Raw genomic sequence first — 24,977 nt, forward strand, 5'->3', positions numbered from 1 at the left:
TGAAAAATAAAATTGCCCTCCGCTTTTTTTAAATATGCAAAATGACCGTCTAAGGTGCTAGTCACATGATCTGTTCGAAAAATAATTTTGACCCATTATAAAAATATTTTTTTGTTCATTTCATTCATTTTTGTTGCAGTTTTATTGCTTTACAACTATATATATATATATATATATATATATATATATATATATATATATATAGGAAAGTCAATTTCATGCAATGACACTTTTCGGCCACCAGGGGGGCCTGCCCCACCCCTTAAAATCCGCTTATGTTGTCTTTCCATATGTTGTATAGATAGAATTGACCCTACTATTATTAAGTGAATTACTTTCATTATGTTCAGGCTGACATTTACCCCTTTTCACTTTTTTTCCCTCAAACACACATTTGATTGGCTGATGACACGACCCCCCCACCACACACGCACTCACAGCCAAGACAGAAATACATGTTGACAACATTCTGCCTCTTCCGCCCCCTTCGAAAACGAGGGATATTAGAATTTTATTTCAGCCAGCAGCAGCAGCAACCACTGTAATTAATGTAAAAAGACATCAATGTTGTGGAGGTGGGGAACACACCACCAATTTCACTTTTGTAAGTCCGACCTGCATCAGATCTAGCATAACATTAAACTGTATGAATTTGCTAACCTGCAAAACTCGAGTAGGAAGCTGCTTAGAGAGAAGTGTCCTTCAGTATGTTTTCTACTGTTAACGTTAATTGTGAGAAATGTAGAGAACCAAGGTTTAACCCCTTCTCCCCAATTGTCATTTTTGTTTTATTTATGTGATCTTTATAGCAGCCAAAATGAGCTTTCATTTTTTGTTGAATTTGGTTGTGTTTGTGGACAAAAGCATTAGTGTTTTACCTGAAGGAAGGTCCCATTTTTATTTATTTTTGGTATTCACTACTAAGACGTTTTTTGTCAGTTGTACGTATTTTCTTCATTTAGACGTACAATGTTGAGTGGTCTTACGACAATTGTTTATTTTTTGCATTCCTGGAGAGTTCCGAGATTATTGTGTATGTTAATATATTTTTAAATTTGTTCAAATATTGCAATTTAAATTTTTGAAACCAAAAAAAAAAAAAAATCTGGAAGTTTTTAAAATGTTTCTTTAGTTGTTTTTGGAAACAAAGGTTTGAATCGAGCGATGCATCACTTGAACTAATAAATATGAAAGTTATTACAAGTAAATACAGATTTATTTTGCATTGATCATTTAGCCTATCAATTAATTAGGTTCCTATACTGAACCCCACGTTGCTCCTGGTGCTGTGTCACCAGCAGGGGCGGACTGGGACTAAAAAGCAGCCCTGGACTTTGACTCAGCCCAGCCCATAAGAATCGCTATACGAAGGGAAACACAGACCCCATAGGGGGGTCCGGGAACATGCCCCTCCCGGGAGAATTTTTTTTTTTTTTTACATTTTATTGTAAAATGCACCAATTTCGTGCACTTTGAGAGAAAAATGAAGAAAATGTGTCTAGACTGTGACTGTCTGACTACGGGCACTCAAAGTACTGCAAGGCTGAACTGGAGTTGGATTCATTTTCTGTACTAGCTCTATGATCAACCTGAATAAACAAATGAAAGAATTTATTTTTCAAAGCAAGTTTTACGTATCCAATTGATTATAATATATCTCTATAGATCTCTGTCTATAAAATGACTTAATTGTTTATGCCATAATTCAGTGGTCTCCAAACTATTCCACATAGGGCTGCGGCGGGCGCAGGATTTCATTCCAACAAAACAAGACAAAACCTCTGCACCAATCTGGTGTCTTACAAGTGTAATCAGTTGATTGCAGTCAGGTGCTGCTTGTTTTAGCAGAAACTTCATTGGTTAAACTGTCGGTACTCGATCGGTTAAAACAAAAACCAGGCCCCACAGCGGCCCTTGAGGACCGGTTTGGAGACCCCTGCCATAATTAATCTTGCCATACAAATAATAAATTTCAATGAAAATACAATACACATTTCAAGACAAATCCTGTATACATAAACTTCATTGGAAAGTATTAACCAGAAAACAAAACGATATATAAATGATTAATAATGTATATAACATCAATTTAACTACCTAAACTTTAAAGTAAAACCATTCATTTTATTAATATTTTGTTATATTTCTTCTGAATTAATATTGCTATGCTGCGTGTGCATACATTGTTTTACGGCTAAAATATTTTTTCTTAGGAGAGGGATAGTAGGACTAGCATACTGTAACTTGACACGATTGCAAACGGGTACATCGACTAGCTGGCACTAACCCTTTAATTGTCATTTATTTGATTTAAAATGTAGCTACCTGATGGATAACAATTGCCAGTTTACAGAGCAAGTAACCCTCTTCATCCCAATTTACTTGCCCTGCGCTTGTCTGGGGAACTTCCAACAGTTTATCGTTGCCCCCTCCCTCTTCTTTTCTCTCTCCCAGCACCGTCTGCACGTCAGAGCGGCTGCAGCTCCCTCTCACCATCGCCGGGAGCTGAGCTGTTGTTACCCGACGTGGCCGTTGCAGCCAGACTGCTGCTTGCGAAAATATTTGTCGATTTATGACATTTTAATGCTTCACTCTCCAGTTTCTTTAATTTTTTCTCTCTAACCTTCTCCGCGCCACCCTGCTCTTTTCAGTTTTTTTGCCACCACCATCCATATTGTGCATTAACACTCGTCGCTATTTTGCTTCCACAAGGAAGGAACCAATGAAGGCTACTCTGTGCTTTCGTCGTTCCTAGTCTATCAGATTGGCGGTGAAAAGCCAGGCGCATTGCTGCCACCTGTCGGATTGGATGCGAACTGTAGATAATCAGAGGATAGGGGGGATAAAAACAGTGATGCATAATGAATGGCGGCCGCCGGCCGTCCAGGGCACCGGCCGTTCTGTGATCCTCCAGAACCCACAGATTACCAGTCCGCCCCTGGTCACCAGTAGGTGGATGGCGAGATAGTGTAAACCGCTTTGAGCGCCTTGAAAGGTGGAAAAGCGCTATATAAGTATAACACCATTTACCATTCGTGAGAAATGCATCCCTGACCCACGTTCACTCAATCTCTTTGTTCTTATTAGTGTCCTGTCCCCCAGCAAAAAGTGTACATGGTGTTATATCGTCCCTACCAATGTTGAGACCAAGCCTACGCCCTTGGCAACTGCCTATTCCTTACCTTGTCAAAAAAAGCTTGCTAGTTTTTAAAAAAAAAAAAATTATTAGGTACACACAGATAGAAAGACTTGTAGTTCTTAAAAGATAAACGTTAATATAAGTTAATATGATTTGATATTGAAACCCCTCCTGATGTTTTCGTTTTTATACAATTTGTAAAATTAGTTTAACTAGTAGGTCGCCATTGTTGTTGATGTCGCAAGGCGGTGACGTCACATGGTCATGCTGCCGTTTCCTGGCACGGCCAGACTGTTCTCCCTGTATTTTTTAAACACCGCGAGAACAGTCTGGGACCCAGCTCCTGACTGGCCTCTCGAGCACAAACGAAAGTAAACAGATTCGTTTATTTGCGTGACGTATTATTAATGAGCAACGTCACTTACGCTCGTCGGAAGTCGTCTCCACAACAACACAGATGGCGAACTGGAGAGCCTAGAATATTTTCAAATCTGCGGTAAAGTCAGTTTTAAATGACCAAAAACCACATTGAGTCGCTAAAACCAACGGTCTGTCTCGCGCTAGCCATTTTGAATGAACTTCTCCGTTTTCCGTTCTCCTCGTATGTTTATTTCCTCGCGCTAGAGTTTCTTGTCAATTTACCAACATCACGTCAGCCCATGGCTGATTGGTCCACTCCGCTGTCTGCTTGCTGTAGTTTGCTCCGCCCTGGAAATTTGATCCGCGGAACAGTCGCCAGACTTTATCGCTGGAACAGTGGTGAGTCTGGAGTTCCAGGCAAACGCTGCCAGGCTTCCAGAGTATGACTTTAGCGACATAAACACGTCATCTGTTCAACCCTTTCGATTAGAACCCGAGATGAACATTAATGAGAATGACAGCACTGTTGATATTTCACAAAACGAACAGCAAAAGCGAAATGAACAGGAAAGACGGGATTAGACGAGAAAAGAGTAGGGAAAAAATAGGTGTTCTGCCAAAATATGCTACACCGGCGAAACGTCCAACAAGAGACGAATTTGACACCTGAAGTACTACTGTGCACTTTCAGCTTGTTTTGTTTGGATGCATACAGACAGAACATACTAAAGATGCCTGAAGAAAATACTTCAATGTAGTAATATCAAATAAAAGGGGTTTAAATATGCTACATGACTATTGTGGTCAAAAGATAAACAATCTGCTTTAAAGCTACCACAAGAAAACACAATGCTTAAAAGTATGGGAGGGAAACAAATGCAAAAAGTATTTTGAGACAATGAAAAGGTAATAAAAGACTCAATAAAAACTCAAATAGCAAGTACTCGCCGCTTTTAACCGATGTGCACAAGTGTTGGGCGTCTCGCCGCGTAAAAGGAATTGCAGTAACCCCGAAGTGTTCGTCTGGTGACAGTGATAAACTAAGTCATCACCCCGAGCGTCCATTGCGTGCTTAAAACAAAATAAAACTTGTACTAAATATTATTGATTTTTAAATTAATGGCAATATTTCACGTGTTTCTAATATATTTAGTAAAAGATAACAATTGTAGCTAATTAGAGCCTATAAGTCTTTAAGTCCGAGGTTCCCTTTAAAACCGCCACCATAAAAAATCTAGTTTTAAACTATTCTAATAAAGCAACAATAAACTACATTAATAAATAAACATAAAATACAAGTAGGTAAAATGTATTTCATTCTTAAGTTATCAAAATAAGTACTGTATATAAGCAGAGCTGTTAATCTTACATTAAATAAGTAATTAGTTAGAAATTACTTCACCCCAAAATGAATTGAGTTTGTAACTTAGTTACCACATTGTACTGTAAGTGTAATTAGTTACTCAGCAAAGAAACTGACGTTACTTTTCATGTTCTACACGTTATTACATTATACAGTCTATAACATCTTTCGCATCAAAGATGTTTATATTAACTCATTGAATTGAACAGATTGTTTTCATTTAAAAAAAGGAGGTCACACTTTTTACATTTAAAAAAAAATCTATAAGTGTGTAATGATATACAAACTTTAACTTTCAAATATTGTGAGGGAAAAAAAGCCTTTTTTTTCCCTGTTGTACTGACCCTGCACTGAACCGTGACCAGGAGTGAAAGTGGGCCAGAACGGTCACGAACGCAGTTCCGGTATAAGATTCAGGGCCGGAATGCTGTTGCGGCACACGGTGCTTTGATTCCGAAAATATGACAGCAACTGTCAAAACGCTATGTAAAAAAAATGCTAAGCTGCCACACATGCGTTCAGAAAACAATCTACCGACATCAGTTTAACATACACAAGTGTTCACAACAAGCATAATAAAGTGCTTATGTTGCGTAATCCGTTTCCACCAATAATTTTATTCCACGACAGCATGGAGGTTTCCCCAGCTGTTGCAGTTATCTGAGTCTGATGATGATGAGTCACCTCAATGTGCGAATGCACACAGCAAAGCAAAGCAAAACGCCTGGACTCATTTATCCGTTCAATTGGCTGACATTCTGACATGTGATCAGCAGAGATGGTTAGCTCTGATTGGTTCAAATGTGCATGTTTTCTGGAACAGCAAAAAAAAAAAAGGTTGTTGAATTGATGCGACAAAAAAAGGGCAATGCGACATAAAATGGATCAAATCTTTAAGAGCAACGAAAGAGTTGGGAAGGGTTATGTATTACTGGTGTCAACAATAATCGATCGTCGATGCATTCCGATGCGGAGCATGGACGATTCGATTCGATGCGGGCAACAAGCCGAATCGATTCAGCACATTTTAAAATATATAAGACTAATAGCCTAGATCTTGAGCTCGAACCCGACCCAACCCCACCCGAATTTCGGGCCGAGTCGGGACAAAAATGTCAATGATTTACGTTCGGGTCGGGTCGGGCCGGATTCTCGCTGGCTTTTTTTGGGGGGGGGGGAATAAATTATATATTTGTATACTAAAACGATGTATGGTTGTTAAACTAAGGAATATTTGTTATAAAAATAAATAAATTTGATAAAACAGAGAGAAGGCGCTTTGGTAATCCCAAACATGAGCCGCAGCAGAGCCAGTGCATTGTTTGCGCACATGAACCCCGTGGCCCCGCACTCCTTTTAATCTTCCCCTCGCGCTTTGGCCTCTCCGCGAGTCTGCAACTGCATCCTCATATTTCCTTTTTGAATTTTGATATAGAGCAGCAAGAGGTGAAAAGCAAATTAAAGACGGGGGGATTGAAAAGGCAAGAATCCACGAGTGGTGTGTGGAAAGGATTTAAATCGATAGTGGAAGATGCTACAGAAAACCGTGTCGGCCTTGCCGAATGCAACAAATGTGGTGCTTTGCTCTCATACTAAAGCAGAAAGACTCGCACCGTGACGCTGAGCAGGCATTTTAAAAACTGTACTAGCCTAACAGATGATATTAGTCAAACATCGTTATTATCATTTGTTTCGAGGGCTGCACCTCTTCTTGCTAAGCAGGACATCGTGGTGTTCTTTTGCATGTTATTATTTATTTTGTTTCAGTGCTCCTTAAGGCAGGTTGTTCTTTTGTGTGTTCTAATGCGAGTCATTAAAATAAAGAATGTTGTTTAAAAGTATTTTAGTTTATTTTTGTATATGCTGCTGTTCCTCTCATTGTCATAGAGGCGCATAGTGAGCAAAATATCCTACACAGAAATATATTTAACAAACCTTTCCAGCGTTATTTCATTGTGTAAATGCATTTATAATGATCAGAAAAATAGGTAGACTATTTAAACATTAGGAAAACTTTCGTTTTTTTCTGCCAACTCGAAGAAATTAAAATGAATGTCTATTGCATTTTGCCGAGGAAATGACGCATGAACTATCCACCTGATAGAACAGACACAAAAATATAAAAGATATAAATGTTTATCAAATATGCATCTTACAGTCTTGTTTAACTGGGAGAATTTGTTACAAAAGACGGGCTTTAATTTGTTATCATTATGCACATGGCATCGTCACAAAAAAACGCAACCACGCATAGCATCCCCGCATTTCCTCCTCCACCCGAGTCCTCACAAATTAAAAGGGCTCGGGCCTACGAATAAAACTTACATTTTCGGGGGTGTGGATTCCGGGTGCGGGCCTACAAATAAAACGTAAAATTTCGGGGGGGCTTCTTGCTCGGGCATACAAAATCAATAATGAAATTTCGGGTTTTTTCGGGCTTGGGCCTGCAAGATAAGTTAATTGCTCGGGCAAGGTCGGGCTTTAATACGCGTGGGTTGGGTCGGGCCGGGTCGGGCTGGATTTTTTTAGGCCCGAACTAGGCTCTAATATAAGTACGTTCAAAAATCTTCCCTGCGCAATTCCGGTGATACAACGGAATTGGTCTCCCCATTTGTATCATTATTCTCATGTTTACCTGTAGAGGAAGCTACTTTACATTCAAAGCAATGCAGGGGGGACGGAGGAACCCAAATCTGCTTCCTCACCGGAGTAACGTCACGGACATGCGCAGTTGCAATTGAGAGAGCAGAGAGATAGGACATAACATAACATTGGCTGAAGCGGAGAAAGAGGGCGTGCTACTGTGTGTAAAAAAAAAAAAGAGAAAGCCCTGGTCTCATTCAAAGCACAAATTAAATGCTGTAATCTGTTTGTTTTTTTTAAATAAATATATATATCTGAAAGTATACTATTTTCATTTGACGTCAACCAGGAGTTACACAAGAGCCAATAAAAAGTTGCTTAATGTTTGACCGCTTGTGCTGCCTCATGATTCACGAAAAATATGCTTTGCTTTAGAATTTCAATGCATCCCAGGCTTTAATTAATTGCAATGCATTGCCGAATCGAACCGAATCGAATACGAATATCATACTTAGTTTTATTTGCTCTGATGGGGATGTTCAGAACATCTTAGCTGTCAATGTGCACTTTGGACATTTCACTCTGCATTATATAAGTCATTTGTACTTATTTTTCTGAATGTATGTTACTTATATCTTTATGGTAAAAAAGAGTAAATGTTTACATTAACTTCAATTTGAATATATATCCTATGTTCTTAAGTAGTTAAAATTGATATTTGGCATTTAGTATGTGAGGTAGTGTTGTATCGGTCGCGAACGATTCGTTCTTTTTGAACGAATTGTTTGGGTGAACGAGACCAAACTAATCACCATCTGCACTGATTCTTTCTATGAAGTTGGAGCTTGTTCGCTGCGTGGGAGGGCGTTGAGCAAGCGGCAGCGTCTTCTGACATCGCACACGACCAATCAGACGCCAGCCTCGTCGCGGGCAGGGGAGGGAGCGGAATCAGAACAGAATCAGGGTGTCTGTCACTCACTTCCACGTGTAGCCAATAAGCAGCCAGCGTGCAGGCAGGAGGGCAAGACTGAGTTATGTCACTTCCCGTTCAGTGACTCGGTCCTCCGGTTCCTGACCTAGCTTGCTGCTAACTTGACTTTGCAGTAATGCAGTGAACGAGTCAAAAATTGAAAGGAAATGACTTTGTCACATACTTGTTAACGTGGAGCCTATCAAATGCTGCTCAAACAGACAAAAACACCACACAAATCTAGCGAGCATGGTTTAGTCTACTACTTTTCTCAACAGACTCGGGACTGCCTATGACGACATACTATCAAATTTACAGTAATTTAAAACACGGGTAGCTACGAGGCAAGCAAAAGCTGAGCTGCGGTCGCGTGACGGCAGTGCGGGGGTAGAGAATTGTCATTGTGTATTTACCTCATATGTGCACAGAAAAAAAGAATATTTAGTATGATCACCATAATACTGATTTGCAATGAAACTGTATATACATGTCAATTTTTTCCGACTTTTATTTTTTTTTCGTGTCAGAGCGTGTCGGGTGTTGGTTGGTTTGACAAATTATGTCCATCTGTCCATCATGTGCTACTCAAGCGCCCAAAAACAACGCACGCGGACACGGGAGATGACGCAATATGTCTACATTTTTCTTAACAGACTAATGAGAGTAGAAAGGCAACTTCGTAAAGAACAAACAATTATTTCTCGTCAGCATTTGACGATCTGAGACGAGGGGACGACAGGGGAGCTGACCGGATTATTTTATTTGTTAATACCAGTGCAAAAATTCAATACGATCATCTTAATACTGATTTGCAATTAAACTGTCAAATATAAAAATGTAGTATTGTTTTTATTTCAGAGCAGCACATTTGACAACTAGCTATTTACACTTTGGTTTTAACAATAGTGACCAAAAATAATAGTGATGAGCATAAAAACTAAAATACAACAGAGCGAGAGGTAAATATGATGTGTTGGTCCTTCCATATTTAGAAATTAAACTTTCGATTTATTTTTATTGTCGTGACAGCAAGCATGCCGCGTTGGCTGGTAGCAGCAGCATTGCATATGTGATCAAGATCATGCTAAAGAAAGTCCATGCGCCCCGACCCCAAACCCCCACTCCCCCCACAAAAGGAAAATGTTTAACCGTGTCCTAAATCGAAATGCAAGCACGAGCTATGACTTTAATCCCATTGAACTAGGACAGACGACGCGGAAGTTCTCCCTCGCTTTTGCAGCAGCGGGAGGGAGACGAGGCTGTCTGTAAAAGCAGAATGATATCGCCTGTCACTCATTTCTGAAACTACGACGAGTGGTCAATGAGGAGCCTGTGTGCAAGAGAGGGAGGGACCAAGCAATGTCACTTCCCGTTCAGTTATATTGCGAAGCGGTCTTTGGTGATTCGTTCGGCAACGTCACTTCCCGTTCACTAACCGAACGATTCATTTGCGCGGGGAGGGATATGAGGGGGCGAACGATTCGTTGAACGATTTGTTTGAACGAATCTTTTTACTGAACGAACCGGAATGGATTCGTTTACTCAAGTGAACGACAGATCCCGTCACTAATGTGAGGAAATGAGGGACAATAAAAATTAGGAGGCGGAGGTTGTGGTTATTGCTGTTTTTGTTAACTTTTATTTTGCAAATCATTGAAAAAATACAGTTTTGAATGAAAAATAAATAAAATTTCTGTTTCCATGGCGACCTTCACGTCGGGGAGTTCCGGCAAGAAACTCAAGCCACTTTCACCCCTGACAGTTACCCCGTACCCTGGTATGTACTGAACCATGACTTGAGTGTATCGTCAAACCCCTAAAAAATATATATTTTTCGATATGCAGGTGAGGCTCTAAATCTCCTGTCTTTGCTGTAGTTGTTTCGAATTAAACACAACATCACACAAGGTTCATAGATACGTCATTCAAGAAAAGTTGGGGAAAGTGACTATTTTTGGTAATTAAAATAAATATTACAAAGAGAATGCCAACTCAGCAGGAAAATGGTACATTATTTTCAATTAATTGTTCCTACGTGGACGCCACGCCATGAACTGTATATAAAAAAATAAATAAATACAAATTTTTAAAAAAAGAAGTTGCCCGAGAGATTAATATGACACTTGCCATTCTAAATGCTAACGCAAATGCTATGCTAAGGCTCCAAGCCACTGAGCCAATCATCATCATCGCGTTTGCAGCAGCGTAACCACCCCCTTTCCTCCCCCAACTCTGCTTTCTCCCAGACAGCTGTGACCAAATCAGACAACTCATGCTTTATTCAACCAAATTGTAGTAACGCGCCGCTTCGCCTCTTCAGTAACTGTAAAAGCGTTGCAAAGATGAGAAAAGTAATTATTTGGATTACTCACTGCTGAAAAAAAATAACGCCGGTAGAAACGCTGTTATACTCTAACACTGTTATTAACAACAATGTAAATAAGTGACTGTTAACCATTTTATTATTTTTCCTAAAACTTTGAAAAGTTGAATCATTGTTTTTACTTCTGCCAGTTTTTGTGTGTGTGTGATTTTTAAATGGTTTCATAACCCTTTATAGGACAGGTGACCATTTTTGGTAACTAAAAAAGGGCATTTGGTATAGTAGAAGTACTAGTTTAAGTGTGGCTTACATGACCCAAAATATGATGTCAACATACAATGCTGGCCAAAAGTATTGGCACCTCTGCAATTCTGTCAGATAATGCTCAATTTCTCCCAGAAAATGATTGCAACTAATTATGCTTTGGTAGTAATATTTTCATGTATTTTGCTTGCAATGAAAAAACACAAAAGAGAATGATTAAATCATTACCATTTTACACAAAACTCCAAAAATGGACTGGACAAAAGTATTGGCACCCTCAGCCTAATACTTGGTAGCACCACCTTTAGACAAAATATCTGCGAACAACCGCTTCCGGTATCCATCAATGTGTTTCTTACAATGCTCTGCTGGAATTTTAGACCATTCTTCTTGGCCAACTGCTCCAGGTGTCTGAGATTTGAAGGGTGCCTTCTCCTAACTGCCATTTTCAGATCTCTCCACAGGCGAGCTATGGGATTCAGGTCTGGACTCATTGCTGGCCACTTTAGAAGTCTCCAGTGCTTTGTCTCAAACCATTTTCTAGTGCTTTTTGAAGTGAGTTTTGGGTCATTATCCTGCTGGAAGACACATGACTTCTGAGGGAGACCCAGTTTTCTCACACTGGGCCCTACATTATGCTGCAAAATTTGTTGGTAGTCTTCAGACTTCATAAAAGCAAAGCAACCCCAAAACATCAGGGAACCTCCGCCATGTTTGACTGTGAGGAACGTGTTTTTTTCTTTGAAGGCCTATTTTTTTCCCTGTAAACTCTATGCTGATGCCTTTTCCCAAAAAGCTCTACTTTTGTCTCATCTGATTGAGATTTATTGATGAAAATGCGCATGGTAGACACAGGAACATTCAGGTCTTTGGAGATGGACTTGTAGCCTTGAGATTGCCCATGCTTCCTCACAATTTTGCTTCTTAAGCCCTCAGACAGTTCTTTGGTCTTATTTCTTTTCTCCATTCTCAATGTGGTACACATAAGGACACAGGACAAAGGTTGGGTCAACTTTAATCCATTTTAACTGGCTGCACATGTGATTTAGTTATTGCCACCACCTGTTACTTTCCACAGGTAAGTGCTGTTGATTACACAAATTAGAGAAACATCATAATTTTTCAAACGGTGCTACTACTTTTGTCTGGCCCATTTTTGGAGTTTTGTGTAAAATGATAATGATTTAATTTTTTTTCCTATTCTCTGTTGTGTTTTTTCATTGCAAGCAAAATAAATGAAGATATTACTACCAAAGCATTTGTAATTGCAATCATTTTCTGGGAGAAATTAAGCATTATGTGACAGACTTGCAGGGGTGCCAATACTTTCGGCCAGCACCGTATATGGACGCCAAGTCTGATGATTAATCATCATTTATATGGTGGAAAATACTCAGGTGACTTGAAGTTCCGCTGTCAGACCCCCAATTTGGCCAATTTTCAAAATTGTCCTATATGCATGTGTGATACATCATTCGAAAGCTTAAAATCTCAATTTTCTATGGGGAAGAAAAATTTTGAACAGGAGGGCATTTTTAATAATTTAATAATTTAATTTAATTTTTTAAAAAGTTTAAAACATGTGAGAATAATTTTTTCCAAGTCTTTTTTTTTTTTTTTTTTTTTTTTACAAAATATTAGACATCAATTATTGATGCTAAGCTAAAAATGACAGGCATTTCAAATAATAAATACTATTACTTCTTTTTATGGCTGGGTTGAAACAAAAGAGGTTGCGCGACATCTGTAAACGGGTGTTTTCAGGGTAAAACGGACAAATTAAAAATAGTTCAGGGACTTAATGCGCCATGAATCTATGGCATTATATAGACATATTGTTCTATCAGACACAACATTTCTTTTGATTTAAAATACAGCAGTTTATTTTATATAGGGATCAATGTTCCCTCCAAGCTGCGCGCGTGCGCACTCGTGCACTGCCGGCACCTACTCTGCGCACAAGAAATTCTATGCTGCGCACAAAAAAAAATCAACAGAAACGTATTAATTGCGTTGTAACTCGGTGAGTGACAGGTGTCCAGCAAATGATTCGATAAGGTTCACTTCCGCTACGCAGCCAATCATAGCATTGACATTGCTTGCGAATTGCCTAGCCTACACGCGCGGTGTAGGTTAGCAAGCTATCAACAGTGCGTGAGTGTGGCGGAGTTGAGAGACGCAAAGGCCAACCCCTTATCATGGCGAAACAAACGGGCAGCGACACATCCACTCACCAAGCCAAAGTAAAAAAGAAATGCGGTTCATATAAGATGGAGTGGCTGTCTGAGCATGTGCAAATAGACGAACAAGCGGTGAAACTGTGTGATATTTGCCACGAAGCCAAAGTACCAAGTGAGTTTTCAGAGGGAAAAATGCGGACTGAATGGAAGTTGGGCTACCTCAAGTGTCATATTCAGCAGAAAAGTCATTTGAATGCTGTTGAAAATTACAAAGACTCAAGATGGGATAGGCAATTGGTACATTATTGAGGGAGAATGCAAAAAGACCGACAGAAGAGAAACGAGCTGTCCCACAAAACAAAATCTGACCCAGAGCAAGTTGAAGTTCTCATTGACGATATTTTACTTGCCATCGAAGTGAATGTGTCAATGGTGTCAGTTCAACAAATCCGCAATCACATGGCAAAGTATGTAAGTATACCAGAAAGCTGGCAAAGTAAAAACTACGCCTTTGAATTTGTAAACTCAATAAATGAGATAATGGAGAACGAGACTATGTGCAGTGTTAAAAATGCACCCTGACATACACCGATAGTAGATGAGAGCACTGTCATATCAGTAAACCAAATGCTAGTCCTATATATTAAGATGTGAAAAATAAGGTACAATTTAAGTCAGATTGGTGTGTATTCTAGTGACATTTATAAAGATATTTTAATTATGAATATTAATCATTACATGCTGTTAATACTAGATAATTTACGGGCAGTAGAAATGCTAATAGGCGTGAAAAGGTGTGATACTGGTATGTGGCCGCCATGTACCGTATTTTTCGGACTATAAATCGCAGTTTTTTTTCATAGTTTGGCAGAGGGTGCGTCTTATACTCTGGAGCGACTTATACTGTATGTGAACTTATTCACACATTATTATATCATTGTTGCTAGTTAGCATGTTCTTTATGCTATAGTTATCTGAATAACTCTAAATAGCTATGTTACATTAACATACCAGGCATGTTCTCAGTTCGTTGTTTATGAGTCATGTAATGTTAGCATACCGTACACTTATTCAGCCTGTTGTTCTCTATTGTATTTTTACTCTAAATTGCCTTTTAAAATGACAAGTCTGTTCTTGATGGTAGATTCTACCAAATAAATTTCCCCAAAAAATGTGACTTATACGCCGGTGCGACATATACAGGTATGTTTTTACCTTTTAATTGCCCATTTTTTGGCTGGTGCGACTTATATTCCAAAAAAATACAGTACACACCTGATGTTGCTCACCTTGGGCCGCAGTGTGCTCAGGGAGCTGGTGTGTTTGCTCAGACACATAAAAAATTAGAGGGAACATTGATAGGGATGTGAGAGCAGAAACTGCTTTTTCAGCCTTGTCTGTGTTTTCTGCCATATACATTTTTATGAATAAGCGAAATTATAAATTAGTAAAATTAAAAAAAAAAACTAAATTGAAATGAGTAAAAAAACATAAGTACACTCTGGTTATGCCTCCCAATAGTTTTTAGTTTTTTAATTTCATAGTATTTAACTCATTGCCTGCTATTGGCAAAAATAGACATCAAATTCATTTAAACTGGAAGGACTGGCTGTGAATGCTTATGTGTGAATGCTTCAGTGCTATTGATAGCGCTTGACACCCAATTACTTTTTGACTGGGAGGGGTTAAAGAACATTCCTCCTTGACAACAATGGATTGGATGTTTAGCGCTGTCAATGGCATCTAATGAGTTAAACAAGTGCCCTCAAAAATGATTAAATGCCAAAGTGCATGTTTCCCTGACAGTCCTGATTTCTATAACAATCAGCTGAACTGGTAGCCAATTATGTTCCTCCTCACCCTTGGGAAAAGCTGCGTTTAAACGTGCATTAATAATGGATAGAAATCGACATTGCTTTATTAATAAAACAGTTCTTAAAATGTGACAATATGTAGAAAAACAGCACAAATGTACACGCACCCATTCATTCTTCAGGATGCACGTCAATAAATAATGTTTTACTTCCGAAGCAACAATATTTGTAGAGCAGCTTACCAAAATACTGCATGTAAATTGCCATCTTCCACATACTCAATAGACCTAAACAGATGAAAAAAAAAAAAAAATTGAATTACCGGTACTCTGAAACTGCTGTCAAGTTACGCATGGCCGTGTGGCTCTGCGAGGACAAAAATGTAGCAAATACAACCAATCATGAAGAGAACTGCACTTTGTTTTGTTTGCGCTAAGCTGTTGAGACTTCTACACTCATCAGTTAAACATTGTTTGGCACAAAAAGTGAAAGTCATAAAACACTGAATAACTATTAAAAACGTACTGAGCATACACAACTCGAAAGTTTAGGGATATTTGGCCTTTTTAAATTTCAGAATAAACCAAAGATGCAATGTAGCCTTGAGCTCAAGTGTCCAGCACCGTGCAGGCCGAGGCGAAAAGAGGCGAGGGGATGGAAGTCCGTATGGAATTTGACAGCAGTCAGGTCTCGAAGTGCTTGTAGATCTGAGAGACGTACTGCATGACACTTTGCCAGTCGGGCCTGTCAGTCTTCACCAGCTCCTCGATGTTCTGCTCGTAGCAACGACACGGATGCAACAACGTGAGTTGGAAAACAGCAGTCAGCCGAGAACTAACCCGGTTGACTCGTGATCATTTGCCATGACACTCATGAGGAAGGCACCATAGAAAATGGACTAATGGGACTTCCTTTCACACATGTTCTGTAAGTAAAAGTATTACTCAAACTGCTAACAAATTGCTCAAAGAGATCAATGTTTCCTGCGAGAAAAATGGATCATGAGTGTAAATCCAATTGAAGCATTATTGTGCTCTATTTTAAAGATTCCTCTGTATTAGGTTAGAAGTTGGGGAAAAGGATGAACATTTCCAATTTTGCAGTCAGATACACACAGTATACAAACCCTAGCTAAACGTATGAAATCACCAGTCTCGGATGAGCACTCACTCAGACATTTTATCATGTAGAACAAACTCAGATAAAAAGCTTGAAAAATAGTGAATTAGTTCAAAAGTGCAACTCTTTAGCATTCAGAAACACTAAAAGAAATGAATGAAAAACATTGTGGTGGTCAGTAAATGTTAGTTTTATAGAGCAAGTGCAGGGAAATATAATATATGGAATCCATGCTGAGGAAAAAAATATGGAATCATGAGAAACAAACAAAGAAATAACAATCAAAATACATCTCTAGTATTTAGTAGCACCCCTTCGGACTTTTATGACAGCTTGCAGTCTCTGAGGCATGGACTTGATGAGTATTCTTCATCAATTTGGTGTCAACTCTCTTTGATTGCAGTTGCCAGATCATCCTTGCAGGTCGGAGCCTTGCTGTGGACCATTTTTTTCAATTTCCACCACAGGTTATCAATAGGGTTGAGATCTGGGCTATTTGCAGGTCATGACATTGACTGGATGAGTCTTTCTCCAAGGAATGCTTTAACAGTTTTAGCTCTGTGGCATGATGTATTGTCATCTTAAAAAATGACATATTTTCAATTGAAAGGATAAGAAAGCTGTCTAAAATTTCAATGTAAATTTGTGCATTCATTGAAGATTTAACCACAGCCATCTCTTCAGTGCCTTTGCCTGACATGCAGCCCCATATCATCAAAGACTGAGGGAATTTTGATGTCTTCTTCAGGCAGTCATCTTTGTAAAGCTCACTGGAACAGCACCAAACAAAAGTTCCAGCATCATCATCTTGTCAAGAGTCAAGGATCTGCATTGGATGATCTGGCAACTGCAATCAAAGAGAGTTGGCACCAAATTGATGAAGAATACGCATCAAGTCCATGCCTCAGAGACTGCTAGAGGTCATAAAAGCCAGAAGTGGTGCTACTTATTACTAGAGATGTGTTTTGATTGTTATTTCTTTATTTGTTTCTCATGATTCCAATTTTTTCCCCTCAGAATGGAGTGATTCCATATGTATTTCCCTGCGCTTGCTCTATAAAATTAACATTTACCGACCACCACAATGTTTTTTATTCATTTCTTTTAGTGTTTGTGAATGTTAAAGAGTTGCACTTTTGAAATAATTATTTATTTTTTTCAAGCTTTTTATCTGAGATTGTTCTACATGATAAAATGTCTGAGTGAGTGCTCGTCGGAGACTGGTGATTCCATACTTTTTCCTCGGGGTTGTACAAAGAAACTGCAGTCAAGAAGGAACATTTCTTTAACCCTCCCGGTTCAAATGGATTGGAACGTCTACTAGTGATAAACTCATTAAAATTCACAGTGGAAGGATACAAAGAGTCGTCTATCATTGTCAATGGCACTGAAAGAGTTAATACCATAATCCGATTTCAGGAAATACACCGCAAAACCAACTCACCAGGGAAGGTTTAATGCCGATGCTCTCAGCTGCCTGAAAAGCCAGAGTCAGATTCCGGATCTGAAGGAAAAATGAATCCAATTTGACAAATACATGACTTTTGTAAAGTAAAAGTAACACCAAAACAAATAAAAACTGTGTTAAGTATATGAATGCACACCCATAAAAATCAAAGTTACATTTTTAGCCCATTTTCAAATATTAAATAGTACAAAATAGGGTTGTCAAAAGTATTGAAATATCAATACTGAAATGTTGTTTAACTGCAAAAGTATCGATACTCATTTATTGTTTTTTGCACTAACACAGGTTACCAGAAATTTGTGGCCATGTTTTAATTTAGTTTTTACAGTAGTATGAAAAAGTATCTGAACTTTTTGGAATTTCTCACATTTCTTCATAAAATCACCATCAAATGTGATCTGATCTTTGTGAAAATCACACAGATGTCAAAACAGTGTCTTCTTTAACTAATACCACCCAAATATTTATAGGTTTTCTTATTTTAATGAGGATAAAATGCAAACAATGACAGAAGGGGGGAAAATAAGTAAGTGAACCCTCTGCCTAAGAAGACTTAAAGAGCAATTGAAACCATTTTTTACCAATTTAAGTCAGGTGTGTGCCCAATCACTGATGAGTGGTTTAAAGCTGCCCTGCCCACTATAAAACACACACCAGGTAAGAATTGTCTTGATGAGAAGCATTGTCTGATGTGCATCATGGCTCAGTTTAAAGAGCTGTCTGAAGAGCTGCGATCAAGGATTGTTAATTTGTATAAAGCTGGGAAAGGATACAAAACCATCACTAAAAGTCTGGATGTTCATCAATTAACAGTTAGAGAAGTTGTCTACAAATGGAGAGTTTGGCAATGTTGCTTCTCTCCCAAGGAGTGGCCGTCCACCAAAGATGAAGCCAAGAGTTCAGCGCAGAATACGCAGAGAGGTAAAAAAAGCCCTAGAGTGTCTGCTAAAGACTGACAGAAATCACTGGCACAGTCCAATATCTCTGTGCACACATCAACTATATGTACAACTATGGCCAAGAATGGTGTTCATGGGATGACTCCACGGAGGAAGCCACTGCGGTCTAAAAAAAACCCCATTGTTGCTTGTTTAATGTTGGCAAAAAGGCACTTGGACACTCCACAGAGGTTTTGACAAAATATTTTGTAGACTGATGAAACCAAAGTTGAATTGTTTGGGAGTAAAACACAACATCATGTGTGGAGGAAAAATGGAACAGCTCACCAACATCAACACCTCATCCCACTGTGAAGCATAGTGGACGGAGCATCATGTTTTGCTGCCCTAGGGCCTGGACAACTTGCAATCATTAATTGAAGAATGAATTCAAAAGTTTATCAGGATTATTGCTGGAAAACCTGAGGCCGCCTGTCAGACAGTTGAAGCTAAAAAGAGGATGGATGCTGCAACAGGACAGTGATCCAAAACACAGAAGTAAATCAACTTCAGAATGGTTTCAGAAGAACAAAATACACGTTCTGGAGAGCCCAAGTCAAAGTCCAGACATGAACCCCATTGAGATGCTGTAGCATGACCTAAAGACAGCAATTCATGCCAGACACCCCAGGAATCTGACTGAACTACAGCAGTTTTGTAGAGAAGAATGGGCCAAGATTAGTCTTGATCGATGTGCCAGACTGAGCTGCAGCTACAGGAAGTGTCTGGTTGAAGTTATTGCTGCCAAAGGGCCACAAAATATTAAATGTGATGGTTCACTTACTCATTTTCCCCCCTTCTGTCATTGTTTGCATACTATCCTCATTAAAATATTAAAACCTATGAATTTTTGGGTGGTTTTAGTTAAAGCAGATACTGTTTTTTCATCTGTGTGATTTTGACAAAGATCATATCACATTTGATGGAGATTTTGTACAGAAATGTGAGAAATTAAAAGGTTCAGATACTTTTTCATACCCCTGTAAGAGCCACGTGATTATGCTATCAGGCTATCATTGTCAACAGCACTCAAAGAGTTCGTAAAAATGTAACATTTAATTTAGGGAAATGGTATTGAGGTTTCTTTTTTTTTTGTTTTTAGTTTCAATATTGAGTTTAAGAAATACATTACAAAGACACAAAGCGAACGCCGAAACTCATCATCTTTGCCTTCCAACCGACCTGTCCATTTTGGATGATATAGTATGACACTATCATTGATATTATTCAATCAGTTCCGATGTGGTCTGGCTGCAAAAGAGCACATTTGCCCGTTTTCTGCCTAAAACTCGAGGCCATCCATTACGATCTTGGGAAAAAACATCTGATGATAAAGGGCGAGAAGGGCAGTAATGGGATTAGTGGGAGGACAGATTACACTGGAAAGAGCTGCTTGGATGTTTGGGCTCCAGGGTGAAGTCACTCAGCAAGAGTTATTAAAGTCAACTCCCGTCTATTGAATTATTTAGCACAGTGGCAACGCCACGTTTCTGTCATCAGCTTAATGTAACGCACATGACTCATTTGTCAATGAGGGTGAACAGTGCAGGTCTAAGGTATTTGACTTTTGTTTTAATGCAGCCGCCATAAGACTGCTATGTGGTTTCAATCCTCAACAATGAAAATACTGTTTGGAAGACAGTGCACGGAGCCAAAATATATACAGTGGGGCAAATAAGTATTTAGTCAACCACCAATTGTGCAAGTTCTCCTACTTGAAAAGATTAGAGAGGCCTGTAATTATCAACAAGGGTAAACCTCAACCATGAGAGACAGAATGTGAAAAAAAACAACAACTGAAAATCACATTGTTTGATTTTTAAAGAATTTATTTGCAAATCATGGTCAAAAATAAGTATTTGGTCAATACAAAAAGTTCATCTCAATACTTTGTTATGTACCCTTTGTTGGCAATAACTGAGGCCAAACGTTTTCTGTAACTCTACACTCTTCACTTGGTGTAAAGAAATCAACTGTGGGAACAATTATTAGACAATGGAAGACATAAAAGACCACTGATAATCTCCCCCTTGATCTGGGGCTCCATGCAAGATCTCACCGCGTGGCGTCAAAATGATAACAAGAATGGTGAGCAAAAATCCCAGAACCACACGGGGGGACTTAGTGAATGACCTACAGAGAGCTGGGACCACAGTAACAAAGGCTACTATCAGTAACACAATGCGCCGCCAGGGACTCAAATCCTGCACTGCTAGACATGTCCCCCTGCTGAAGCCAGTACACGTCCAGGCCCATCTGCGGTTCGCTAGAGAGCATTTGGATGATCCAGAAGAGGACTGGGAGAATGTGTTATGGTCAGATGAAACCAAAATAGAACTTTATGGTAGGGCTGTCAAACGATTAAAATTTTTAATCACGTTAATTACAGCTTAAAAATTAATTAATCGTAATTAATCACAATTCAAACAATCTATAAAATATGCCTTATTTTTCTGTAAATTATTGTTGGAATGGAAATATAAGACAGAAAATGGATATATACATTCAACATACGATACATAAGTACTGTATTTGTTTATTATAACAATAAATCAACAAGATGGCATTAACATTATTAACATTCTGTTGAAGCGATCCATGGATAGAAAGACTGGTAGTTCTTAAAAGATAAATGTTAGTACAAGTTATAGAAATTTTATATTAAAACCCCTCTTAATGTTTTCGTTTGAATAAAATTTGTAAAATTTTCAATCAAAAAATAAACTAGTGGCCCGCCATTGTTGATGTCAATAATTACACAATGCTCATGGGTGCTGAAACCCATAAAATCAGTTGCACCGAAGCACCAGCAGAGGGCGACAAAACTCCCAAAAACACAAGTAACAAGTGGGCATTGCACTGTTCTGTCATTTTAATCTGTTTGAGCGGGGCATGTGCGTTAATTGCGTCAAATATTTTCACGTGATTAATTTAAAAAAATAATTACCGCCCGTTAACGCGATAATTTTGACAGCCCTACTTTATGGTAGAAATGTGTTTGGATGAGAAAGAATACTGAATTGCATTCGAAGAACACCATACACACTGTGAAGCATGGGGGTGGAAACATCATGATTTGGGGCTGTTTTTCTGCAAATGGACCAGGACGACTGATCTGTGTAAAGGAAAGAATAAATGGGGCCATGTATCGAGAGATTTTGAGTGAAAATCTCCTTCCATCAGCAAGGGCATTGAAGATGAGACGTGGCTGGGTCTTTCAGCATAACAATGGTCCCATACACACAGCCAGGGCAACAAAGGAGTTGCTTCGTAAGAAGCATTTCAAGGTCCTCGAGTGGCCAAGCCAGTCTTCAGATCTCAACCCCATAGAAAATCTGTGGAGGGAGTCGAAAGTCCGTGTTTCCCAACGACAGCCCCAAAACATCACTGCTCTAGAGGAGATCTGCATGGAGTAATGGGCCAAAATACCAGCAACAGTGTGTGAAAAGCTTGTGAATGGGCCAAAATACCAACAACAGTGTGTGAAAAGCTTGTGAAGAGTTACAGAAAATGTTTGGCCTCCGTTATTGCCAACAAAGGGTTCATAACAAAATATTGAGATGAACTTTCGGTATTGACCAAATACTTATGTTCCACCATTATTGCAAATTAATTCTCTAAAAATCAATCAATGTTATTTTCGGGGGTTTTTCCACATTCTGTCCCTCATGGTTGAGGTTTACCCATGTTGACAATTACAGGCCTCTCTAATATTTTCAAGTTGGAGAACTTAAAAGTTAAATCGTTTCGCAAACGGTAAGTTTTGAAATTGGTCGTGGTGTGATTATTAAGCAAGTACCTGCCCCTTCATCCTTCCTCAATGCCCACTAATATCAGGAGAGCTGAAGAGCACTTCTCGACTCTTTTCTCTGAAAAATGGCGCGAACGGTCTTATTTCCGATCATGTGATGGGATCGTGGCATTCCTAGTTAAAACTTTATGAAACATGGATCTGTTTAACTCTGAAAGTGGGAGCATATGACAACCTTATGACTAGATCAGAGGGAGTATTTTAAATTGTACACATAGGGGAGTGCACACATCTTATGATAAAACAACAGTTTAGTAAAGTCAACGTTAGATTAACACTCAACCCATTAATTCTCTTATGCACTCCATTAGCTGACCTTTGACATTTCCACATTCCTGCACTCAAGCTTCGACACAGACGTCTTTGTTAGCAATTTCTTGGAATGCTTCACAAAATCAATTTACAAGTCATCAACAGTGCATGTTTGTTTTTCAAATATACTTTCTCTTTGACAACCCGCACCAAGAAAAAGGATAGAACAACTACAGTGGTATGAAAAAGTATCCGAACCTTTTGGAATTTCTCACAATCCTGTATAAACTCACTATCAAATGGGATCTGACCTTTGTCAAAATCACACAGATGAAAAACAGTGTCTATTTTAACTATAACTATTTAAAATTTAAAATTCTTCTCTACAAAACTGCTGTAGTTCAGTCAGATTCCTGGGATGTTTGGCGTGAATCGCTGTCTTTAGGTCATGCCACAGCATTTCAATGGGGTTCAAATCTGGACTTTGACTTGGCCACTCCAGAACGTGTATTTTGTTGTAGCCATTCTGAAGTTGATTTTCTTCGGTGTTTTGGATCACTGTCTTGCTGCAGAATTCATCCTCTTTTTCGCTTCAACTGTCTGACAAACGGCCTCAAATTTTCCTGAAAAACATGCTGTAAACTTTTGAATTCATTCTTCCATGAATGATTGCAAGTTGTCCAGGCCCTGAGGTACCAAAACAGCCCCAAATCATGATACTCCCTCCACCATGCTTCAGAGTGGGGATGAGGTGTTGATGTTGGTGAGCTGTTCTATCTTTCCTCCACACATGACGTTTTGTGTTACTCCTAAACAATTCAACTTTGGTTTCATCAGTCCACTCCACTTCTGTGGAGTGTCCAAGTGCCTTTTTGCACTCATTAAACGAGCAACAAGTTTTTTTTTTAAATTTTAGATAGCAATGGCTCCCTCCGTGGAGTCCTCGCATGAACATCATTCTTGGCCATAGTTTTACATATAGTTGATGTGTGGACAGAGATGTTATACTGTGCCAGTGATTTCTGTAAGTCTTTAGCAGACACTCTAGGGTTCTTTTTGACCTCTCTGAGTATTCTGCGCTGAACTCTTGGTGTCCTCTTTGGTCAATGGCCACTCCTTGGAAGAGAAGCAACAGTGCCAAACTCTCTCCATTTGCAGACAACTTCTCTGACGGTCAATTAATGAACACCCAGACTTTTAGCGATGGTTTTGTATCTTTGTATCTTTCCCAGCTTCATACAAATCAACAATCCTTGATCGAGCCATGATGCACATCAGACAATGCTTCTCATCAAACAATTCTCACCAGGTGTGTGTTTTATAGTGGGCAGGGCAGCTTTAAACCACTCATCAGTGATTGGGCACACACCTGACTTAAATTGGTAAAAATTGGTTTCAGTGGTTCTTTGAGGCCATGTCCACACGTAGCAGGGTATTTGGCAAAAAGAAGATATTTTTCTACAGTTTGATCTATCATCCACACGCGCACGCAGATTTAAACCAGGGTTCTTAAAAACGACGGGGAAGGTGAAGATTTGCGAATTCTGTGTTTGTGGCTCCATCATGTGGACACTGATAACCGAAGATTAACGTCACTGGCTGCGACAAATTTTGTCCTCGCGTGACACATGAGACCTTTTTTTACATTTGGAGCATATCAAATAGGCGCTTTTTTGCTTCCATTTTTTTTTTTTACAAACTCTTGCCGTGCTTCTTATTGAATAATTGGTATTTTGGACAATTATTTTATTGTTTTGAATGTACTTAAAAATGAATGAAAGCGGCTGGCTCTGTAAGTTTTTTTTTTTTTTTTTTTCCTACACGAACATGCAGGCGTGGATGCAATTATTTCCCCCCGACGTATTAGGGCAGAATCCTCGTTTTTAAAAAAAACCCTGCTACGTGTGGATATGGCCTGAGTCTCTTTAGGAAGAGGGTTCACTTACTTATTTCCCCCTTCTGTCATTGTTTGCATGCTATCCTCATTAAAATATGAAAACCTATAAATGTTTGGCTGGTTTTAGTTAAAGCAGACACTGTTTTTACATCTGTGTGATTTTGACAATGATCAGATTACATTTGATGGTGATTTTATGCAGAAATGTGAGAAATTCCAAAAGGTTCAGATATTTTTTCATACCACAAGTGGATAAAGACAATAATAGCCGCGTGTGTCGGTGTGTCTTCCTGTAGTTTTGTACCTTATCTTGACTGATGAGTTCCTGGTAAGGGATGTGCGCGGGCAAATACGTGTGCAGCAGAGCGCAAAATGCCAAGCCGTCACTCCAACTGCTGCTGAAGTTGGTCACGTCAATGTTCTAGTCAAACACAAGAATGCAAATTTCAGCAAAAATCAACAATACATGATATTATCAAGAACTGTTGGGAAGTTT

The 24,977-nt window shown here is 39.0% G+C and overlaps 1 protein-coding gene across 4 annotated transcripts in view; it reads right to left on the bottom strand.

Moving 5' to 3' along the window:
* Positions 1-12,983: 12,983 nt before the first annotated feature.
* specc1 (sperm antigen with calponin homology and coiled-coil domains 1) overlaps positions 12,984-24,977 on the bottom strand; it is a 120,106-nt gene continuing 108,112 nt past the window's right edge. For all 4 annotated transcript variants that reach the window (XM_057820859.1, XM_057820860.1, XM_057820858.1 and 1 more), the window contains 3 exons: positions 24,786-24,902; positions 17,560-17,619; positions 12,984-15,769 (listed from right to left, as the gene is read on the bottom strand). In XM_057820859.1, coding sequence (XP_057676842.1) covers positions 15,680-15,769; positions 17,560-17,619; positions 24,786-24,902 — 267 coding nt within the window. In that variant the 3' untranslated portion in view covers positions 12,984-15,679. The remainder of the gene's footprint in view (positions 15,770-17,559; positions 17,620-24,785; positions 24,903-24,977) is intronic.

Source organism: Corythoichthys intestinalis, chromosome 18 (assembly GCF_030265065.1).
Source record: "Corythoichthys intestinalis isolate RoL2023-P3 chromosome 18, ASM3026506v1, whole genome shotgun sequence".
Taxonomy (NCBI): domain Eukaryota; kingdom Metazoa; phylum Chordata; class Actinopteri; order Syngnathiformes; family Syngnathidae; genus Corythoichthys; species Corythoichthys intestinalis.